Consider the following 22,174-nt stretch of genomic DNA (forward strand, 5'->3'; position numbering starts at 1 on the left):
TGTGTGCTCCAGGGGTGAGCTCACACCAGGAATGAACACTGATGAAAAAAAAATCTGCATTGCCTCCATCTTCCTCCTCGTCTATTTTTATCCTCCTCCACGCAGTTGCTGAGGTTTTGCAGCCTGCCTGTGCTGGGGGTTTCTTTCAAACTCTAAGAAAATTGCTCTTGGGCTTAAAGAAAAAAGTAAGGGGGGGGGGCAAGGAAGGAAGGAAGGAAGAAAGAGAAAGAAAATAAAGGAATTTGGATGCTAGAGATTTGTGTAAACAATAGACCTTAAAAGTGCCTCTTAGAGCTGGGTACATGCCTTAAAATCCCAGCATTCAGGAGGCAGAGGCAGGCAGATCACTGTGAGTTCGAGGATAGCCTGGTCTACAAAGTGAGTCCAGGACAGCCAAGGCTACACAGAGAAACCCTGTCTCAAAAAACAAAACAAAACAAAAAATGGCTCTTAGGCCTGGCAGTGGTGGGGCTCACCCTTAATCCCAGCACTCAGGAGGCAAAGGCAGATGGGTTTCTCTGAGTTTAAGGCTAGTCTGGTCTACAGAGCAAGCTCCAGGACAGCCAAAGCGACACAGAGAAACGCTGTCTCAAAAAACAAAACAAAACAAAACAAAACAAAAAGTGATTCTTAATTACTCAATGGTATGATGCCACACTCAAAGACTTATTTGTTTATGTATTTATTATATATTTGAGGCAGGTTCCCACTACATAACCCAAACTGCATTCCAACTTGCAGCAAGCTGCCTCTGCCTCCTGAGTCCTGGGATTAAAGGCTTGTGTCACCACACCCAGTTTGCTCCTGCTGTCTGCGTGCTGGGATTACAGGCGTGCATCATCATATTCAGGTCAACATACTTATTTGTGTATTTTTTTTTCTGGAAACCAAAGCAGTTGTTTTACAACTTTATGAAGTTGGGCATTAACCCATAGAAAACACAAAAAATGGGTGGTCTTTGAAATTAGCATGAAACGGGTTTAAAAAATCTTAGTCACGGGCCAGGCGTGATGGCGCTGGCCTTTAATTCCAGTACTCAGGAGGCAGAGGGAGGCGAACCGCTGTGAGTTCGAGGCTAGCCTGGTTTACAAAGCAAGTCTAGGACAACCAAGGACACACAGAGAAACCCTGTCTCAAAAAAATAATCATAATAAAAATAAAAAATCTTAGTCATATTTCGCTGCGTGCTGAATTTCTCATTGGCTGAGTTCTTCGGGGAGGTGAATCTTCCCAGAAGAGGCTCATCCTATTGGCTCAGGGTATAAAGTTTAATGTATGTCCCGAAAAACTCTAATTCAGTGGTTCTCAACCTTCCTAATACTGCAAGCCTTTAATACTGCTCTGTGGTGACCCCAACCGTAAGATTATTTCCATTGCTAACTCATAGCTGTGATTTTGCTAGTGTTATGAATCTATGTTTTCTAGTGGCCTTAGGCTATCTACCCTATGAGAGCATCCTTTGACTTTCCACAAAGGGGTCACGACCCACAGGTTGAGAACTCCTGCTCTAATTTGTGTTGTTTTGGGTTTTGTTTTTGTCTTTTGTTTTTCAGGACAGGGTTTCTCTGTGTAGCCTTGACTGTCCTAGACTCGCTTTGTAGACCAGGCTGGCCTCGAACTCACGGTGACTCATCTGCCTCTGCCTCCCAAGTGCTGGGATTAAAGGCGTGTGTCACTCTCCTGCTCTAATGTATATTTGGGGGCTCGAGATTTCTGTCAGGTCCAAATGAAACTCCTATTTCCTAAACTTCAAACGGCAGTGCATATGTCCACAAATTGCCATCTTGGCCTAGCTCAATTTGGAGCATAGAAGGATTTCTGTGATTAGATTAAAAACCAGCAAAGCATTCCTTTGGACCTTGTGAAATGTGTTCTCTTCCTGACTCAGTAGGAGTCATTTCCCTCGCCTCTGGCAGAGGGATATATATACAGCTCTCCTCGACAGACACCCATAGCTGCATAGCAAAGCCCGCGCTGGCCTCCAGGCTCCCTATTCACACGTGCCTGTTAGTGCCCTTCAAAGTCCGGCACCAGCATCCTGGTTGCACCAGCTTCCCTCTGCCAGCTACTCAAACCCCTCACAACCTGCTGTTCTCATCTGTTCCCCTGCTGTCTCACTAACTCCACTATTCTCTCGTTATTTTCTGCTATTCCTGCTTCTCTAGCCCTGGCCGTGTCCAGTGTGTTTCTCTCTCTTTCTGCTTTGGAGTCTTCCAGATGCCTCTGGATGGTCTCTTTCTTATTTAAAATAAACCTTCGCACTAATGTAGCCATTTCAGTAGGTTTTAATTATTATTATTTTGGGGTTTTTTTTTGTTTTGTTTTGTTTTTTGAGACAGGGTTTCTCTGTGTAGCCCTGACTGTCCTGGACTTGCTTTGTAGACCAGGCTGGCCTCGAACTCACAGTGATCCACCTGCCTCTGCCTCCCGAGTGCTGGGATTAAAGATGTGTGCCACTCCGCCTGGCAAAGTTTGTTTATTTTTAATTTATTCACTTTACATCCCAATTGTAGTCCCTCCCTTGTCTCCTTCTGGGCCCCCTCCCTCCTTCTCTCCTTCACCTACTCCTCAGAAAGGGGGCTCCCTCCTCCCCTACCATCTGTTCCCAGCCTATCCAGTCTCATCAGGACTGCCTGCATTCTCTTCCTCTGTGGGCTGGCATGGCCATCCTGCTGGGGGCTGGGGGAAGTGACCAAAGAGTGAACAACAGAGTCCATGTAAGAGCCCCCTACTCCCCATATTACAGGGCTCACATGGAGAATGTGCTGCCTATTGACCACATCTGAGCAGGGGGTTTAAGTTCTCCCCATGCGTGGTCCTTGGTTGGTGCATCTGTCTCCGTAGGTCCCCCTGGGCCCAGAGTTATTGGCTCTCTTATTCTCCTTGTGGAGCTCCTGTCCCCTTCAGGTCCTTCTATCCCCCAACTCTTCCCAAGTCACCCTAACCCTACGCTCTGCCCCAAAGTTTGGCTGTGAGTCTCAGCATCTACTTTGATCTCCTGCTGGGTGGAGTCTTTCAGAGGACATCTATGGTAGGCTCGCATCCTGTCCCCTCTCTTCAAGCACTTCTGGTGTCTATTTTAGTTGCCCTTCTGAATGAGCACCGAGCATCCATTCCCTAGGGTCCTCCTTGTTATTTAGCTTCCTTAAGTCTCTGTGTGTAGTGTGGTTATTCTGTATCATGTGGCTAATATCTGCTTATAAGTGAGGATATACCATGGGTGTCATTACTGGTCTGGGTTACCTCACTCAGGGTGACTGTTTCTAGTTCCATCCATTTGCCTGCAAATTTCAAGGTTTCCTTGTTTTTAATAACTGAACAATATTCCATTGTGTAAATGTACCATAGTTTCTTTATTCATTCTGCAGTTGTAGGACATCTAGGTTGTTTCCAGATTCTGGCTATTACGAATAAAGCTGCCATGAACATAGTTGAACAAATGTCCTTGTTGTATGGAAAAGCATCTTTTGGGTATATGCCCAGGGGTGGTATGGCTGGATCTTGAAGTAGATCTATTCCCAATTTTCTGAGAAAGTTCCAGATTGATTTCCAAAGTGGTTGTACAAGTTTGTACTCCCACCAACAATAGAGGAGTGTTTAGCTTTGTCCACATCCTTGCCAACACGTGATGTCACTTGAGTTTTTGATCTTAGCCATTCTGATAGGTGTAAGACGGAACCTCAAAGTTGTTTTGATTTGCATTTCCCTGATGACTAAGGACATTGAACATTCCTGTTTCTCAGCCATTCAATAGTCCTCTGTTGAGAATTCTGTTTAGCTCTGGACCCCATTTTTAAATTGGATTATTTGGTTTGGCGGTGTTTAATTTCTTGAGTTCTTTATTATTGTGGATATTAGCCCTCTGTCAGATGTAGGGTTGATGAAGATCTTTTCCCAGTCTGTAGGCTGTCGCTTTGTTCTGTTGACAGTGCCTTTGCCTTACCGAAGCTTTTCAGTTTCATGGGGTCCCATTTATTAATTGTTGATCTTAGAGCCTGGGCTGTTGGTGTTCTGTTCAGGAAGTTGTCTCCTGTGCCAATGAGTTTGAGGCTCTTCTCCACTTTTTCTTCTAACAGGTTTAATGTGTCTGGTTTTATGTTGAGGTCTTTAATCCAGTTGGACTTGAGTTTTGGTGATAAATATGGATCTATTTGCATTCTTCTACATGCAGACATCCAGCGAGATGAGTGTCATTTGTTGAAGATGCTAGTTTTCCCTATTATATGGATTTGGGTTCTCTGTCGAATACCAAATGTCAATAGGTATGTGGGCTTATTTCTGGGTCTTTGATTTGATTCCATTGATGCAGTGTGTTCCTATGCCAGTGCCAAGCAATTTATTTTATTTTGATTTTTTTGAGACAGGGTTTCTCTGTGTAGCCTTGGCTGTCCTGAACTAACTTTGTAGACCAGGCTGGCCTTGAACTCACAACGATCTGCCTGCTTCTGCCTCCCGAGTGCTGGGATTAAAGACATGTGCCACCACTGCCCGGCTTCAAGCAATTTTTATTACTGTTGTTCTATGATCTAGTTTGAGATCAGGGATGGAGATACCTCCAGAAGATCTTTTATTGTATAGGATTATGCACTTATTTCTAATTAATTAATTTTGAGACAGAGTCTCAACATGTCATCCTGGATGTAAAGTACTAGGTTAGATAAGAGCGGCAGTTGGACAACTGACTCCATAGTTGAAGGAAATTTGGAGTTAGAGAAAGTCATTTGCTAGTGAACAAGTCACAGACAGAATTAATACTACTGAGATGAGTCCACTCAGAGGTGAAGAACATGAGCCTAGAACAATAATAAGATGATAAAATGGGCCCTGACAAAATGGCTCATTTGGCAAAACTGCTTGTCACCAAGCCACATGATTGAGTTCAGTGACTCAGGCTATCAGAATATGCCCCCCTCTCCCTTCCTCCTTCCCTCCTTCCCTCCCTCCCTCCCTCCCTCCCAACTCCCTCCTACTAACCTCCTAAACTCCCCTTTATGTCCCAGTCCCACATCTTATGCCAATTGCTCTAATCATTGCTGTGTGTGCTGCTCCCCAGCCACACTCCATAACTACTTGCTCATGTTTCTTATCTGGTCTTGAGCTTGAACGATCCTGAGCTTCTGACCTTACTGCCTTCTCCTAGGGAGAAGATAGGCGAGCATTATGCTTATACCTAGTCCCAATTGTTCTTTTTTTTTTTTTTTTTTTTTTTTTCTATGGCCCCACTATATTTTATTCTGATTAAAAAAAAAATTTTTTTTGAGATAGGGTCTCACTCTGTAGACCAGGCTGGCCTCTAACTCACAGAGATCTGCCGACCTCTGCCTCCTGAGTGCTGGGATCAAAGGTGTACACCACCAAGCACAGAAAAATCCTTTATCTTTTGGGGAGATAATGAGATGTTTATATAGAAAATGATAGTTTTTTTTTTTCCTTCAAAATACTCAGGAAAGGGCAAGAAGTGGGTAGAAGCACACAGAAAATAAGATGAACATTACTTAACTGATAAAGCTGGGCAGCGGATACAGAAGCTATTTTATTTATTTCTCGCGCTGGGCATCAAACCCAGGGTCTTGTACATGCTACACAACTGCTCTGTTACTTCTAGCTCCAGAAAATCTCACCCAACTACTTGTTCAGTAGTAGTCCAGGCTAGACTCATCTTGAACTTTTGACCCTCCTGTTGGAAGAAGGTCTCACGCACTGTTTTCAGATGCTGATTTCAGTGCCCTGAGATCTGGTTATCGCCCTGCCATGGCATTGTTATGAGTGTTGAACTATCTCCTGTACCTACGTAATGTAGGAATGTTCCTCAGTTGTCCCTGATTGGCTAAATAAAAGACCTACACACTCGGGCAGGGCAGAAGGGAGGGGTGGAGCTAAGGTTCCAGGGCTTTGGGAAGACAGAAGGATCACAGGAGGAGGAGGAGGAGGAGGAAGAAGAGGAAGCAGAACTCCCATGGGTTAGCAGGGAGAGAAACACATGGCTGGATCAGTGTGGATGGAAGAAAGCAGACCAGATGAGAAATATGAGCAAGTAGTAATGGACTGCGGCTGGGAAGCAGCCCAGATAGGAATGATTAGAGCAATTGACATAGGATGTGGGACTGGGAGATAAAGGGGAGTTTAGGTTAGTCTCTGTCCTGCCCCTGGTAAAATAAGGCTTGGCTGAAATCTATCACCTGTCTGGGTCTTATTGTATGCTACCGGGGTAAATCAAACTGCTGTAATATTTATAGGCATTAATAATAAACATTATTAGCCTATTTTTATTGACTACAATTGGCACCCAAAGTGGGGCTTGAACCTGAGTTTACACCCTGAGGAGTTCTGGGTGAAAGGTAGTTTCTTAGCCAAAGAGTGAGGAACCGAAGCCGAAGGCATTTCAAGGTGTGACTACCTGAAGTAAGCTGCTGTCTTGCCTAGGGTAACTCTTAAAGTGAAGGGGAAACCTGTGAATTTCCTGGTTGACACCGGAGCCCAACACTTGGTCTTACTGCAACCAAAGGGCCCGCTGTCCGGTAGAAAATTCTGGCTACAAGGGGCCACTGGGATAAAACAATATCCATGGACTACTTGAAGAACAGTGGATTTAGGAAGGGGCCGAGTAACCCACTCATTTATGGGGATCCCAGATTGGCCCTGCACCCCTGCTGGGGAGAGACCTCCTGACCAAACTGGGAGCCCAGATACATTGCTCCTAAAATGGCACCTTTCCTTTCTGTCACTTGGACTTTAGATGCCCCGCCCCCATTTCCCCCCCCCACCCACCACAATGTCAACTATAAAAAGCTCCTCAAGCCAGTGCCCCAGGTCACCCCTGAGACCTTCAATTTGGGGGAATCGGGTGCAACCCAGCTCGGAGCTGAATTAAAAATCCTCTTGTTCCTACAGCGGTTTCGCGTGTTTTTTCTGCTTCTTTTTGGGATCAAATCTGGGCACAGCAAGATAGCACAACTGGCTCCAAACTTAGAATGTTCTTGTTTCTTTGCTTGGCTTTCATTTGAAAGTTTTTGTTTTTCCCTATAGTGAGAGATAGAAAGGATATTTTTATTGCTTGACATTACTAAAACATAGATTTGGGGTTTTTGTTTGTTTGTTTGTTTTGTTTTTGTTTTGTTTTTGGAGACAGTTTCTCTCTGTGGCCCTGGCTGTCCTGGACTCGCTTTGTAGACCAGGTTGGCCTTGAACTCACAGCGATCCACCTGCCTCTGCCTCCTGAGTGCTGGGATTAAAGGTGTGTGCTGCCACCACCTGGCCCCCTTGTCTTTATTCTTGAGAGTTTCATACATGTACATAATGAAATATGATCCTATGTATCTCTCTCTCCCCCTCTGGCCATATCCCCACCACCAACTTCATGGATATATATATATATATATATATATATATATATATATATATATATATATATATATTTCACTAAGTCCAGTTATTGTTACCCATATGGCCATGGGTGAGGGACAATCCACTGGAACATGGGACTCTGACAAGTGGCCAGATCCTCAAGAAAGGATTCTCATTCCATAAGCAACTATGAAATGCAAATAGTTCCTCACTAAGGGTAGATAAATACTTCTATATTAAACATCAGAGTGCACTTATTTATCCTGGATGTGGAAGAGTGACCAAGAACGTGCAAAGTAAAGAGTAGCTGGTTTAGATGAAAAGTCAGACTTGCGAGTTCATTCTAGAAGACACTGGGCAGGAAACGGAGATTACAAATTTATGGTAAAACTTTAGGATGACGAAGACATTTAAAAAATTACAGATTTTCTCACATCTTGTAATCCGTATGGAAAAATTTGGCTTCTCCCTATTTTCTTTTTCTTTCTCTTTTAAGTAGGAAAAGGTTTTGCCATTTCTGATTATGTTAGTGATGACACACCACATTTTTTTTTTTTTTTTTTTGGAGACAGGGTCTCTCTGTGTAGCCTTGGCTGTCCTGGACTCGCTTTTAGACCAGGCTGGCCTCGAACTCACAGTGATCCGCCAGCCTCTGCTTCCTGAGTGCTGGGATTAACTTTTAATCAGCATACAAAGAAACAGGTTTCATTAAGGAATGTTCACATGTTAGTCATTTTACGTTGTTCTCCTTCCGCGCGCCCCCCGCCCCCGCCAGTGCTCTCAGCTGTAATTTCAATCAGCAGCTGGTCATTGGCCAATCCTTTTTTGCCAGGAGGATAAAAGTTGGCACCGAGTGATGGCGCACTGCTTTAATTCCAGCCATGAAAGCTTCCCGAGTGTTTGAGGTCAGCCTGGTCTACAAATAGACTTACAGGACAGGCAGGACTAGATAGTGAGACCCCTGTCCCCGGCCCCACGCCCTGCCTCCGCCAAAAGTCAGAAATATTTCTACCAAAATTGCATTACAGCGAAGACCCCAAAAGCTTACCCTCTAGATCTACGCTATTTTTGGGAGGCAGCTTGGTACCGGTTATTAAAAAGAGTTCCAAGTTTGAAGTTTTCGAAATCTGGGCAGAAGTAGAGAAAGCCAGCACAACTAAAGTCTCTCCAGAGGCCTATGGCCAGTTTAGAGAAGGGCAGCCCTTCGGTGTCACTTGGACTTGGTCGTCACACAGTTACAAGTGGGATTTCAGCTTCCACTAAAGGGGAACTGCAGGTCTCGCTGGCTCTCTGTTCACTGACCTTGAACTATTCAGTGTCACTTTCCCAGTCTTTGAAAGCGGGAGCCTGGAGAGGCAGCAGTCACCTGCTCCAGGCCACCGCAATAAATAAATAAATAAAATAAAATAAAGCAGTTTACAGGAAGGCTGCAAGCAGCGCCTGGAGCGCTAGCTGTCTCTCGCTTCGGAGTTCACGAGGCCAGCGTCAGGACTTCTAAGAGCGCGCCCTGAGGTCGGCTAGGAAGGGTCCCTCTGCAAGGAGGGAGGGGTGTAGGGGACGGAAACCCGGCTCAAGCAGCTCAAGAGCTCGCGGGGCGGAGCACAAGTGCAGAGGAGTGGCCTGAGAGCCAGGCTCGGTAGGAGTCCAGGGGCGTGGGTCGACCTCTGGGCGGAGCCCGACCACAGGGGCGTGGCTCCAAAGGGGGCGGACCCGACATCTGGCTCCACCCCCGCACCCTTTCCACCGCCCCCGCAGAAGGAAAGGGAGAGGGAAGGAGGGAGGGAAAGTGGTGTCTGTGGAAAGGGGCGGGAGGAAGGGAAGGCAAAAAAGAAAAGGGAACAGAAACATGGCGGTCTGCGGTCCGGACTGTCTCGCCACGGGCAGCGCCTAGCCGTCCGTCCTCCCGCAGCGCCCGTGGCCCGCGAGCCCGGCGGCTGGCAGTTGCCCTCTGCAGGCGGTGCCTCGGGGGGACCGGGGCCGCGAGGAGGCGCAGGCGCAGAGGGGCCGCGGGAGTCCCGGCCCTGAGAGCGGAGGGTGCCCAGGCCGCGTAGCCAGCGCCTTCTCACCCGGGGAAGCCTCGGTGTCCGGCAGTCGCCGACTGGGCCGGCGCAGGTGAGTCCGCGCCGCCGCCGCCGCCGCCACCGGGCCGCGCAGGTAGCGTGCGGGACCGAGTCGGAGGGAGGGCAGCAGCGGGCTGGCCTAGTCTCTGGGCGGGCAGGAGGTCCCCGGAGCCTGCGGGGCTGTCGTGCGAAGACGCTGCGGCCGCAGGGCCTCGTGAGGATCGCCTCGGTGCAGGGCCAGGGCCCGGCCTCTGCGGCCCGGGTGGGGCGGGAGCGGGACTCCCCGAGCCCTGCCTGGCTGAACCGGCAGCGGGGTGCTGAGCGGAGGCGGCTGGGCTGGAGCGGAGGCATAGGGGGACGCTGCGGAGGTGGAGGCACCCTGGGCGCGGGCAGGTGCCGCAGGTGAATCCAGGACATTTCCTCCTCTGCAGGACGGTGGCCGGTGTTTAGGGTTGCTTTGTTGGGGATAACTTAGAGGAAGGCTCCGTTCAGCTCCGGGAGTGACTAATCGCAAATCAAACCAACTTATGAGCCCCTAGTCCTGACTCTTGTAAGAGCCGTAACTTTAAAGCATTGGAGATGCTGTCATGTCTTCCCTCTAAATTCCCCTCCCCAGCGCCCCTTTTTTGTGCTTCGTAGGCCGTTTCCCTCCCGAAGAATGCTCTGGAGAGGACAAATAAGGAATGACCCAGTTTTTAAAATGCCCCCCCTCCCTTTCTTCCCTCACATTTTGTTGGTTTCACACGGGAAAATGTAGGGCAGTTACCGTAGTTACTTGAGCAAATGTGAGGGAAGGTGTCAATTCCCCGGTACTGAAAGCTCACTGAACTTGGTGTGCAATTGGGTCTAGAGAGGTTGTCCTGCAGCTTAACTGCGCGCAAACTCGCCTTAAGATGGTCTCACCCTCCCTTTACTCCTAGGAATAGGTCTCCCTTTCCATCCCCCTGCCTCCAAGAAGTAAGATAGAAAAGATCCTTAGGTGTAATGCGCTGTTGCCGAGTTTTCAGTAAATATTTGATTTGAGGTAATCATGTATATTAAACTATCTCAAATCTAGAACGCTTTATGTGACTTTTCTGTTAAAAAAAAAAAAAAAGAATTGCAAAAGGAAACTTAAAAAAAAAAAATCTGTCATTATAACCATAAAAAGCCGCTATACTATCTCTGTTCTCCATATTAATGTTAAAAAGTTGGCAAACTGCCTTCTTGAGGTATGACAGGGAAATCTGAAATCTCAGAAATAAACCTAGATTTGTGCTCATGAACATGATCTGACTCTTACTGGATTGCTTTGAATCGTGTTTTTTTTTGGGGGGGGGTTTGTTGTTGTTGTTTTTGTTTTAGTTAGTGGCAAAAGGTTTTCTGCTATTCAGTCCACTCGCTAATAGATGGTGACGCCTTTGAATAAGTAATGGATTAAGGGGTCTTAATGTCCTTATTACCAATTTTGGTGAAATCATCCCGTGTCTTTTGACTTTGGGCTGATAGTACCTTGCCTGGAGTATAATTGTTTGGTTATTTGAATAATAGAAAAAGATGTTTCAGAAATGATGTTTTGTATTTTAATATTTACTCCTGTGTAATTTATAAATGAGTGTATTCTGTTGAGAATAAATACAGCATTTTGTAGTGTAAACTTGAGCTTGTAGCTGAAGAAATTGGTGGAAAAGTTGTGGGTGGAGACTGTTCTTAAAAGCAAATGTTTTAAATTACAAGGAACTGCCTTGTCGTGTAGGCTGCAACAATTCCTGGTGCCAGCTTTGGATAGTTATTTGGGCAGGAAATCTTTCTAAGGAAACATGTTTAAGCATCTGTCGTAAAAGGCAGTTTGAAGGATTTTGCCTGGTAAATAATGACAAGGCACCTTAGCTTTTGGTATATCTGCCAGTTAAGACCAAAGCATCTCATATTTTCATTGGTATTCCCTGCCAAGACAAATACCACATTGGCTTGCTGCTCGCTTTGAAAGTTATGTTTTCGCCTTGTTCTTGCATCTTAAGTACAAGTTGTAAAGTGAAAAAGAAAGCAGCTGAGTCAGTGGCAGGTTGTCGCTCATGTGACTGCTCTGATTTGAGAACAGAGTGTCTGCCATAATTTGTAGTAGAACATCCTTGCAGGAGAATGAACACAAGTCCTCACAGTGCACGGACTAAAATGTGACCTTTCTTAGGACCATGCTGTACAAACTGTACCTTCTTCCAGATCGTCAGTTTCATAGAGTTGTAGCAATAGGATGCCGTTTCTTTAGCAGTGTAACTTTGGGAAGCCAGGTGTGGTGTTGTCGGCCTGTAATATCCCCCAGGACTCAGAAGGCGGAGGCAGGATGACCGAGTGTGAGGCCAGGCTCACTGCTCAGCATTTCATGCCAGCTTGGGCTAAGTGGCAAGACCATGTTTAGACGAAATGAAACAGCACCAAAAAGAGAGTTGGAAAGCAGGGAAGGAATGCCGTGTATTACAGCTTAGTAAAAGAGGCCCTTCAGCATCATGGTGTAAGGAATTCCTAATTTTGATACTTCATTATTTTTGAAATTTACAATAGAATTTGTGGGAAGAAGGCCTTGAATTTTTTTTTTTTTTCTTTTTTGGTTTTTCGAGACAGGGTTTCTCTGTGTAGCCTTGGCTGTCCTAGACTCTCTTTGTAGATCAGGCTGGCTTTGAACTCACAGCGATCCGCCTGCCTCTGCCTCCAGAGTGCTGGGATTAAAGGTGTGCGCCACCATGCCCGGCTTACTTTTTTTTTTTTTTTTTTTTTTTGGTTGAATTTTCTGTAATCCTCCTGCTTTTGCCTCAGTGTGGGGAATAAGGGCATGCATGAGACATCATGCCCAGTCTGAAAACTTTTTTTTAAAAAAACAAAGTCCTGCTGTGTAGTTTAGGTACACTTGGAACTTGCTGTGTAGACCAATGTGGCCTCAAACTTGCTGTTGTCTTCCTGCCTGGGCCTCTTAAATGCTGGAGAGAGGTAACCTTGAACTTACTGCGCAGCTGAGGACCTCAAACTCTTCTGCCTCCTACTCTCGAGTGCAGGCCTCGCAGGGCTTCATCACTGTGGTCTGCTGAGGGTTAGGTTTTATTCCAGTTGCTCTCAGAGCTCTTTTTTCTTTTTTTTTTTTCAATCACAGTTATAGTGTTTGTTAAGAAAGCTGGTCATGCGTCCTCCTTTCAAGTTGGATGACTTTCATCTTTTGCTGTCTTACTGCTGCTGCTTAGGCTATTGCTGTTGGGGGAATGCAGTATAATTCTCATGCAGAACTTCTGTGTGTTACTATGACTTTTTTTAGGTTGAACTCAGAGCCTTATGTGTACTGAACATTCCCTCTACCACCAAGTCACACCTCCAGCTCACATATGTTGTTTAGAAGTTTTAGTGGCCCTAAAATAGGTAACAATACACGGAATTAAATAGCTGGGCATGATGGCACATGCCTGTAATTCCTAGTCGTTGGGAGGTGGCAACAGGAGAGTCAAGACAAGCCTGAGCTTCAGAGTGAGGTTGAGGCCAGCCTGGCTGTTCAAGATCCTGTCTCAGAAACAAAGTAAGGGCTGCTGAGATGGCTGAGCATCTAAGGTACTTGTCATCAACTCTAATGGCCTGGATTTGATCCCTAGGGCCCATGTGGCAGGAGCAAAGTAACTCTTGTAGATCATCTTTTGATTTTCATGCATGTGTTATACCACATGCATCCGCTCACATACACAAATAAGTAAATAAATAAAAAAAAAAAATTAGACCAAAACAAAACAAAAAACCAAACCCCAAATCCAGAAACAACCAAAATCTGGGTTTGGTGTGTGCTGGTAAGCCTAGTACGTGGGAGGATTCTGAGTTGAAAGTGAGTCTGGGCTGTGAGACCCTGTCTCAAAAAAGCAGTAAGGAAAAGAAAAACAGTAACAAGGGGTGGGGGGGGGGGTTGGTAAAAGAGGGGGAAATGGCAAAACATAGGAAAACTTTAGGGCACTGAAACTACATGTGAAACTATAATGGTAGATGTATGCACTATTCATTTGTTCAAAGCCATAGAATTATACCACCAAGAGGGACCCCTAATATAAACTAGAGACTCTAGGTGATGGCAGTGTTTGAGTGCAGCAGATTGATTGGTTACTAACACGGATAACTGTGAAGGCTGTTCACAGTGGAGGTGGCCGTGCACTCACTGGTCGGATTTTGTGGGAACTGTAGTATGTATAGCTAGGCTAATAATCTCAATTTGGCCTTGGATTCAATATTCCTCCTGCCGCTGCCTCCAGAGCGGTAGGATTACAGGTGTGTGCCACCATGTTGCCTCTTGATTGTCCCCTCCCCCCGGATTTCTCTCTGTTAAAATTGCTTATACATTTATTGGTACCTGAGGAGGTTGAAAGGTTAGATTAGATCTCCTTGAACTGTATTTGGGAACTAAAGGCTGCGGTTCTGGGAATTAAACTTGAGTCCTTTAGAAAAGTGGAAAGTGTTAATGGCTCTGCTGAGCCATCTCTCCAGCCTCTTTCTGTCACTTCCCCTTCCTGCCTCCTCATGGTTAAATTTGCTTTTCTTTTTGTTTTAAAAGATTTATTTTGTACTTGGGAGGCAGAGGCAGGTGGATCTCTGAGTTTGTGGCCGCCCTGGTCTACAGATCAAGTTCTTGGACAGGCAGGGCCATTACACAGAGAAACCCTGTCTTGGGGGGAAAAAAGGGAAACATTTTAATTATTTTTGGTCATGTATATGCCTGTGTGTAGGTATGTGTATGTGAAAGTAGGTGCCTGCAGGGCCAGAGGAGTGCCCCCCACCAGTCCTCAAATCCATGTACTAGCCATCCTGCTCTGTTTTCTGCCCCCCCCCCCCCCCCCCCCCCCCGCTGACAGAGCTATATGCCCAGTTGTGTTCAGTATATTCATCACTTTAATTCTTAACCTTTTGAACAAAGCTTGCCACTAAACTTCCCCTTGTGTCCCTGTGCTGTGCTTTAAAGTACTACTGGGGCTGGAGAAGTGGCTCAGCACATAAGAACACTTGTTCTTGCAAGGGACCTGGGTTCAGTCCCCAGCACCCGCCATGGTGCTTTACAACCATCTGTAACTCCAGTTCCAGGAGATCATCCTCTCTTTAGACTCTTCTGACCTCAGCAGGCACTGGAAGTGTGTGTGGTACACATACATACAGGCAGTAGGACACTCAGACATATAAAATAAATACATTTTAAAAAATAGTTATGAACCAAAATCTTCATGTGGTTCCCTCTACACCCTTTTGTTCTTGTTATTTGTTTATTGAATATGATTTTGCTACACATCCTGAGCCGGCCTGCGATTCACAGTGTGGCACTCATGGGTCTCAAACTCACACCCGTTCTCTTTCTTTTACCTCTTGAATGCCATGATTTGAGATGTGTCCCACTAAGCAAGTCCCACTTTGTCCTGAAACATAGAAGCCTGAATGAATAAACCTGAAAAGTTTTGTTTTAGTAAGAGTGAAGAGAGGGAGTTTATAAGATTCTATTATGATTAACTGGATGTTACTTGGGTATTGGCTAATGGAACAAAACAGAAAGTAGATTCGTTTGTTTGTTTGTTTTTTGAGACAGGGTTTCTCTATGTAGCCTTGGCTGTCTTGGACTGGCTTTGTAGACCAAGCTGGCCTCAAACTCACAGGGATCCACCTGCCTCTTCCTCCCAAGTGCTGGGATTAAAGGTACCCAGCTTAGATTTTTTTTTTCTGCCTAAGAGCTTGTCATTTTTAAAAAACGGGTGCTGTACATTGATTTTGGAGCCTGCCTTTATTTGGTGATCATGGACTTCAGCATTTAGCTAGATTCCCAGCTGTTACATAGGAAATTTTAATATACGGAAAGGTGAATTATTCTGAGGCTGGCGAGATGGTTCGGTGGATAAAGTTACTTGCTGCCAAGCCTGCCAACCTGAGTTTGGGCCCTGGCTCCCACTTGGTAGGAGGAGAGAACTTTTCCTGCAAAGCTGTCATCTGACGTCCTCGTGAGTGCTGTGGTGTGCCTGTGCTTCCCCTCCACATGAAATAGATAAACGCTAAACATTTGTTTGAAAAAAGAATTATTCGATAATTTAATCTTTTTATGATCAATGAGATGAAATGGCTGCACATTTTATTCTATAGGCTGTTTATAACGCATGGTAACCATAAGACATGTTTGAGGTGTGTGTGGCTCTTTACTTTTCAGGTGAATGATTTACTTAACTATGACCTTAGGCTTTCTTCTCTCCCATAAAATATTTCCCTCGTTATATGACAGTTTAATTTTTTTCTAAAAGAGTATTCCCGTCTCTAGTCCCAGCATTTAAAAAATTTTTTTTTTATTTTTATGTGTATGAGTCTTTTGCCTGAGTGTATATCCCGTGGACTGAAGTTACAGATGGTTGTGAGCTGCCATGTGAGTACTGGGACTCACACCCAGGGTCTCTGGACAGTTGGTGCTCTTAAACCCTTAAACACAGAGCCTCTCTCCAGCCCTATGCTTTCTTTCCTTTTTGAGACAGGGTCTTGCTCTATAGGCTAGGCTGACCTTAAACTTGGGGAAAACCTCCTGCCTTAGCCTTCAGACCTGGCTAGAAGAGTAAGTTTCAGTTATTTGGAGCCCCTCCTCCCCCACTGTGTAGCTGTGGCCTCGACCTTTCCTCTGGAGTGCTGAGATTTAAAGATAGGCATCACTAAGTCTGGCTCCTTTGTTTTTAGGTTTTTTTGAGATAGGGTTTCTCTGTGTAACAGCCCTGGCTGTCCTAGCCTTGCTTAGTAGACCAGACTGCCTCGGCCTGGGATTGATTAAAGGTGTGCACTATCGTGCCAGGCTTGTCTGTTTTTTGATGTCATTATTTTAAAACTTTTTCATGTGCTTTTGTGTGGTGTGTGTGTGTTTACACGTGTGAAGCGCAGGTATGTGTAGGCATGCATACAGGTGTGTGAGTAGGCTGAGGTTGATGCCAGGGAATCTTCCTCAGTCTGTTTTCCACCTTTTTCTTCCCAGGCAGGATTAAACCATAAATTCACACCCGGCTCTTAGTATCTGGGTTAACTTTGAGGATCCAGCCCATCTCTGCCTTCCAAGGCTGGAATTACAGGAAAGCTGCCAAGCCTACTCAGAATTTACATGGGCTCTGGGGGGGTCAAACTTGTGCTCTTGGGGCAAGAACTGGAATCACCGAGCCATCCCTGACTTTTTAAAACATTTGCGTGTGTGTTTACATGTTTGCCATGGTGCTTGTGTGGAGATCAGAGGACAGCTGGCAGGAATTTGTTTTCTCCTACCATGTGAGGCCTGGAGATCCGAGTTGTCAGGGTTAGTGATAAGTGCCTTTATCTACTGAGCTGTCACACTGACCCATCTGTTTTGGTTTTTGAGGCATGATTTTTTTTTTTTTTCTTTGTAGTCTAGACTAGCCTGGAGCTCCATATTTAGTCCCAGCCAGCCTTAAGTAGAGCTCTTCCTGCCTCAGCATTTTGAGTGCTGCAGTTCCAGGTGTGTCCAGGTGTAACGTTCAGTAGCTGGGCTGTACCGTTTTCTCTTGCTCAGTGTTATTTGAATGAACAAAAGAAATAAAAAAGGAAAGACATGACTGCTCTAGGGTGTGGTGAGGAGAAAGAGCAAGAGGCAGGGTCATCTGGGAGAGTCTAGAGTGGACGTGTCCCTAAACTATGTGAGGAGAGCGAGGAGGGGAAGGAAAAGGGGGACCCAGTTGCTGCACTAGGAGCCCCAAAAGAGAAGGGATAACCCAAATGGCTACATAGCATAGGGAAGGACAGCTGGGGGAAGGGAAGCCCAGCACCTGGGCCGGAGACGGTAAGCACTGGGGCAGGGTTTGCCAGCCAGGAAGAGCACAGAGTAGGGTAGGAGCTGAGGGCTGCCTGGTCTACTTTGATATGTTAAATACATTCCTCAGCCATTTGTCCCAGGTTTGTAACCTAGCACTCTTAGTCTCCTTAACTCTTGCTTGAATCTGAATATATGATTATAAAATGATTATTTTCTGTCATTTCTTCTTCCTGCCATATCAGTTGGCATTCTATTGTGAGAAGACTTCTGCCCTTAATTTTGTAGAACTAGAATGGGCTCAAGGCTCAGAAATGTAATGTATTATAAGCCATTGTTACCATCTGTGTCTTTTGTGTGCATTCAGTTTACTCCGGAGTCATATCCCCAGTTCCGGCCACACATTTTGATTCAGAGATCATCTGCAGTTTGACCTATGGGAGACGTTTTAACCCAGTCTCTGTGAATGTTGACAGGACCCCATTAATCTTTGTGGGTTTTTGTTGTTGTTTTTGTTTCCCTCAAGACAGAGTTTCTCTGTGTTGCCGTGGCTGTCCTGAACTCAATTTATAGACCAGACTGGCCTTGAACTCACAGAGATCTACTGCCTCTGCCTCCTGGAGTGCTGGGATTATAGGTACATGTCACAGGGCCTGGCTGACCCCGTTAACACTGAGTGTATCATGTATTTTCCTTGATTCATTTCAACCTTGCCATTTCTTTAAGGGGCCCTGCCCTGGGGTGGTTACTGTAGCAGTGGGTTAGGTACTGTTTATTGTTTTTGGTGACACTGCATCTTGGTGTGTGGGGTTTTTTTTATCTGTGGTTTGTTTTTTTGTTTTTGTTTTTGTTTTTTCTTCTGAGATAGGGTTTCTCTTTGTAGTTTTGGCTGTCCAGGAACTCACTCTGGAGACCAGGCTGGCCTTGAATGCAGAGAGCCACCTGCCTCTGCCACCCAAGTGCTGGGATTAAAGGAGTGTTCCACCACCATCTGGCTTTGGGTGTATTTTTAAGCAGTCAGAACAAAGAGGGACACACATATAAATTTAAAATTTCTTATGTGTATCTGCCTGTGGCTATGTACGTATAAGGTACCCACGGACGCTGGGGAGATGTTGGATCCCTGGAGCTGGAGTTACAGGTGATTGTGACGCTCCCCATGTGGGAGCTGGGAATTGGACTCAGTTCTCTGGAAGAGCAGCAAACACTCTTAACCTGCTGAGCCATCTCTAGCACAGCAGTTCTCAACCTTCCTAATGCTGTGGCTCTTCTACAGTTTTCATCTTGTGGTGACCCCAACCATAAAATTATTTTCGCTACTTCATAACTGTAATTTTGCTACTGTTACAAACCATAATGTAAATGTCTGTGTTTTCCAATGGTCTTAGATGACTTATGTGAAAGGGACATTCAACCTCCCCCCATATCTCTCTCTCTCTCTCTCTCTCACACACACACACACACACACAAAAGGGTTGCAGCCCACAGCTTGAGAACGACTTCTCTAGCACCTGTTATTTATTATGAGATAGGATCTCATTTTTCCCAGGTCGGCCACTACATCTCCAACTCTCCTCTCTTTTTCTCTCTAGTGCTGGGATCATAGGCGTGGGCCCATGCCTGGCACTGTGGAACATCCTTATTTTGATCAGGAAGCTCCTGTCTGTTAGCAGTCCTGCGTTTCTCTTGAGTCCCTGCTGCTTGTGTGCTAATCATCCACTGCTGTTTCTATAGCTGCTCTTCTGAGCTTTGCTGAGGTGGAACTGCCCTGCACGTGGTTGGTTGTGTCTAGCTTCTTCCACTTAGTGCACTGTTTTCAAGAGTGGTTTTTGTGCAAGCGTGTGTCGGACTTCCTTTTTATTGTTGAATGACACCTTTTTTGAGACAGGGTTTCTCTGTGTAGCCTTGGCTGTCCTAGACTTGCTTTTTAGACCATGCCTGCCTCCAACTCACAGAGATTCACCTGCCTCTAAGTCCCAAGAGCTGGGATGACACCCATTATATAAATATGTAGTACTACATTTCGTCTGTTAAGCAATTGATGGACGATGTGGGCAGTTTTTATTGCTGCCGTCAATATTGTCCACATGCATATATAATAAATTAATAAAATTTATATGTATTTAAATTATTAGGGCAGGGAAATTGGCTCAGTTGTTAAAGTGTTTATTGTGCAAGCAAAAGTACCTGATTTCCAGCACCCACATTAAAAAGCCAGTATGTCACATTGTGATCCCAGCATCCTAGCACTGAGCAGGTAAAGACAGGAGGGTCCCTGGGGTCTTGCTGGCCAGTCTACTGAATTGGTGAGCTCTAGGTTCAGTGACACACCTTGCCTAAAAAATAAGGCAGAAAAGCAATTGAGAAAGACACCCACGATCCATGACTGGTCTCCACAGCATGTGTTCACATACTCAGGGGCATTCCCTTTTCCCTCAATAAAGAATGAAGAAAATAAAATTATGTTTTCTACTGATGCAGTAGACTAAACTCAGGACTTCTCCCAAGCTAGGAAAGTTCTCTCTCACTGCGATACATCCTCAACCTTAACATTACAGTTTCTGAATAATTTTAGATTTATAGGAAAGTTGAAAAGATAGTATGAATTTCTGTTTTTCTCTCCTAATGTTTTATGTTACTTGCTGATGTTGGTCACTCACAGCTCAGCTTTCATCACTCATGAGGCTGAGGCAGGAGGATTGCCATGGTTTCCATTCCAGACTGGGCCACATAGTGAGTGGCAAAGTGAGTCCCTGTCTCAAAAAACGTAACTCTGTAATTGTCCCAGTAATGAGATTCACATCAGTACAGTGACATTAACCAAAGTCCAGACTTCAGTTTTACAGGAATACATATTTACTTGTTTTTCCTTAAAATTTTTAATTTTTAGCATATATTACTTATTCATAATGATATGTTTAATTATGACATCCTCATGCATGTATATAGTGTATTTTAATCCTATTCACCTCCATTATTTTTCTCATTCCCTTACTATTCCCCTGATACCTATTTCCTCCTAACTAGCCCTGCATCTACTCTTTTTAATGACCTAATGAGTTTAATTAGGGTTGTTTACAGGATCATAGGCAACAGGTTATTTATAGAAACAACATTGCAGAAAATGTCTCTCTAATATGTGTTAACTGTCTATAGCTCCCCCTGGAGCAGGAGGGGAATGAGCATGGTGTGGGGGAGGGGAGAATCTTGAAACACAGGATGTTGACAGATCCAGTCTTGATCAGGAAATCACGTCTGCTGAGGCTTAAGGTCAGGTTATACCTGGGTGACAACCTTCCACACATTTCATCCCTAACTCTGCCTTGTAGTTTCTTTCTACCCTCTCTTTGCTGATGTTCCCTGAGCCGTGGAGCAGGTGGCATAGATGGCCTGTTTATGAAATAGCTGAGCATTCATCAGTTGCTTAGTTTCTGTTTGCTTGGATTTCCTGAGACGGACCTTGCTGCTTAACCCAGGCTGGCCTGGACTTAGAAGTGCTTTTGCCTCAGCTTCCTTTTTACTTCCAGATTACAGGCAGGGCTAGTACCATCACATCTGCTTTAATATGCTTTTCTGTTCAAAGACTCATTTATGGCATGAAATTGCCTTAGCCTGTATGTGCTAAAGTTGTATATTCACACTGATGCCTCCTCTCTCGCCCCCACCCCCCCATCCCTCCGCCCAAGACAGGGTTTCTCTGTGTAGCCTTGACTGTCCTGGACTCGCTTTGTAGACCCTGCTGGCCTCCAACTCAACAGCAATCCACCTGCCTCTGCCTCCCAAGTACAAGGACTAAAGACGTGTGCCACCACGCCCGGCTCACACTGATGCTTTTAATTTCATTCTAGTATACTTAATCTTGTCTTCATGTTCTCCAAATTTGTATCCTTTTACTTAACAGTTAGAACTCTGACTTCCAGAAATTGTTCATTCATAGAATAGGTACAGAATAATCTCAAAATTGTTACACCACGAGAACCCTTCTAAAAACAAAACAAAACAAAGGTCAACATTTCCTTTTTAGTTCTTAATGTCAAGGAAGTGTGGTTAAATGCTACCGGGGTTCATTCATTTTTAACAAATAAACACATAGCTGGGCTTAGTGGCGCATGCCTTTGATCCCTGCACTTGGGAGGCAGAGGCAGGTGGATCCCTGTGAATTCTAGGCCAGCCTGGTCTACAAAGTGAGTCCAGGACAGCCAAGGCTACACAGAGAAACCCTGTCTTGAAAAGCCAATAAACACACACACATACATACATACATACATATGCAAATGAAGACTTTCCCAAATACGTTGGGATCGATTCCGCTGTCAGTTCTCCATAGAGGCCCATTGGCTCCTGCGTCTCAGTGGTGAAGCTAATGGCCTTCTCTTCTGCTCCTTTCCCATTGCCTTGATGAGGTCTCCTGTAGCTCAGGTTGGCCCCAGAACCTTCCATGAGACTGGCCATGAAGTCCTCACCTTTCTGCTGATACCTCCTAAATTCTAGGATTACAGGTATGGCCAGTCTACCTGGTTGGCTTTTTGTCACTCCTACTCTCACCCCCTTTCTTTGAAATAAGGTTTCACTCAGTGGTCCTGGCCAGCTTAGAACTCACTGTGTTGATCAAGCCAGCCTCAAGCTCCTGGGGTGGTTCTGCCTTTGCCTCCACTCTGCCTCTGTCCGGCACTCTAGCTCTTTTGAGACCTCCTTCTGTAGCCATGGCTGACCTGGCTGAAACTCTTTACCTAGCCCAGGCCTGGAACTTGCTTTCCTCCTCCTGTTTTAACCCTCTGTATGCTGGGTTAAGTACTTTTAGGCATTTGTGTTTGCAACTTCTCTTTACATCACTCCTGAAAACTTTGAGCCACAGACACAACAATTGAGAATGTCATTGCTCTGTCAACTGAGAAGTGTCTTCCGTTTTATAGTTCTTTGACGTAGGAGGCATAAGTGACGGTGATAGAGCTGTCTGAAGAAAACCACTAAGCCCTGTTTTACATTGCCAATAACTGATAAAATGCTA

General features: G+C 45.3%; 1 protein-coding gene across 1 annotated transcript in view; it reads left to right on the forward strand.

Annotated features, from left to right (window-relative positions):
• The first annotated feature begins 9,114 nt into the window (after window positions 1-9,114).
• The window catches only part of Dennd4c (DENN domain containing 4C), a 103,252-nt gene continuing 90,192 nt past the window's right edge, over window positions 9,115-22,174 (forward strand). The window contains 2 exon segments of the mRNA XM_051164023.1: window positions 9,115-9,456; window positions 12,688-12,788. Coding sequence (XP_051019980.1) covers window positions 12,755-12,788 — 34 coding nt within the window. The 5' untranslated portion in view covers window positions 9,115-9,456; window positions 12,688-12,754.

Source organism: Acomys russatus, chromosome 2 (assembly GCF_903995435.1).
Source record: "Acomys russatus chromosome 2, mAcoRus1.1, whole genome shotgun sequence".
Lineage (NCBI taxonomy): Eukaryota > Metazoa > Chordata > Mammalia > Rodentia > Muridae > Acomys > Acomys russatus.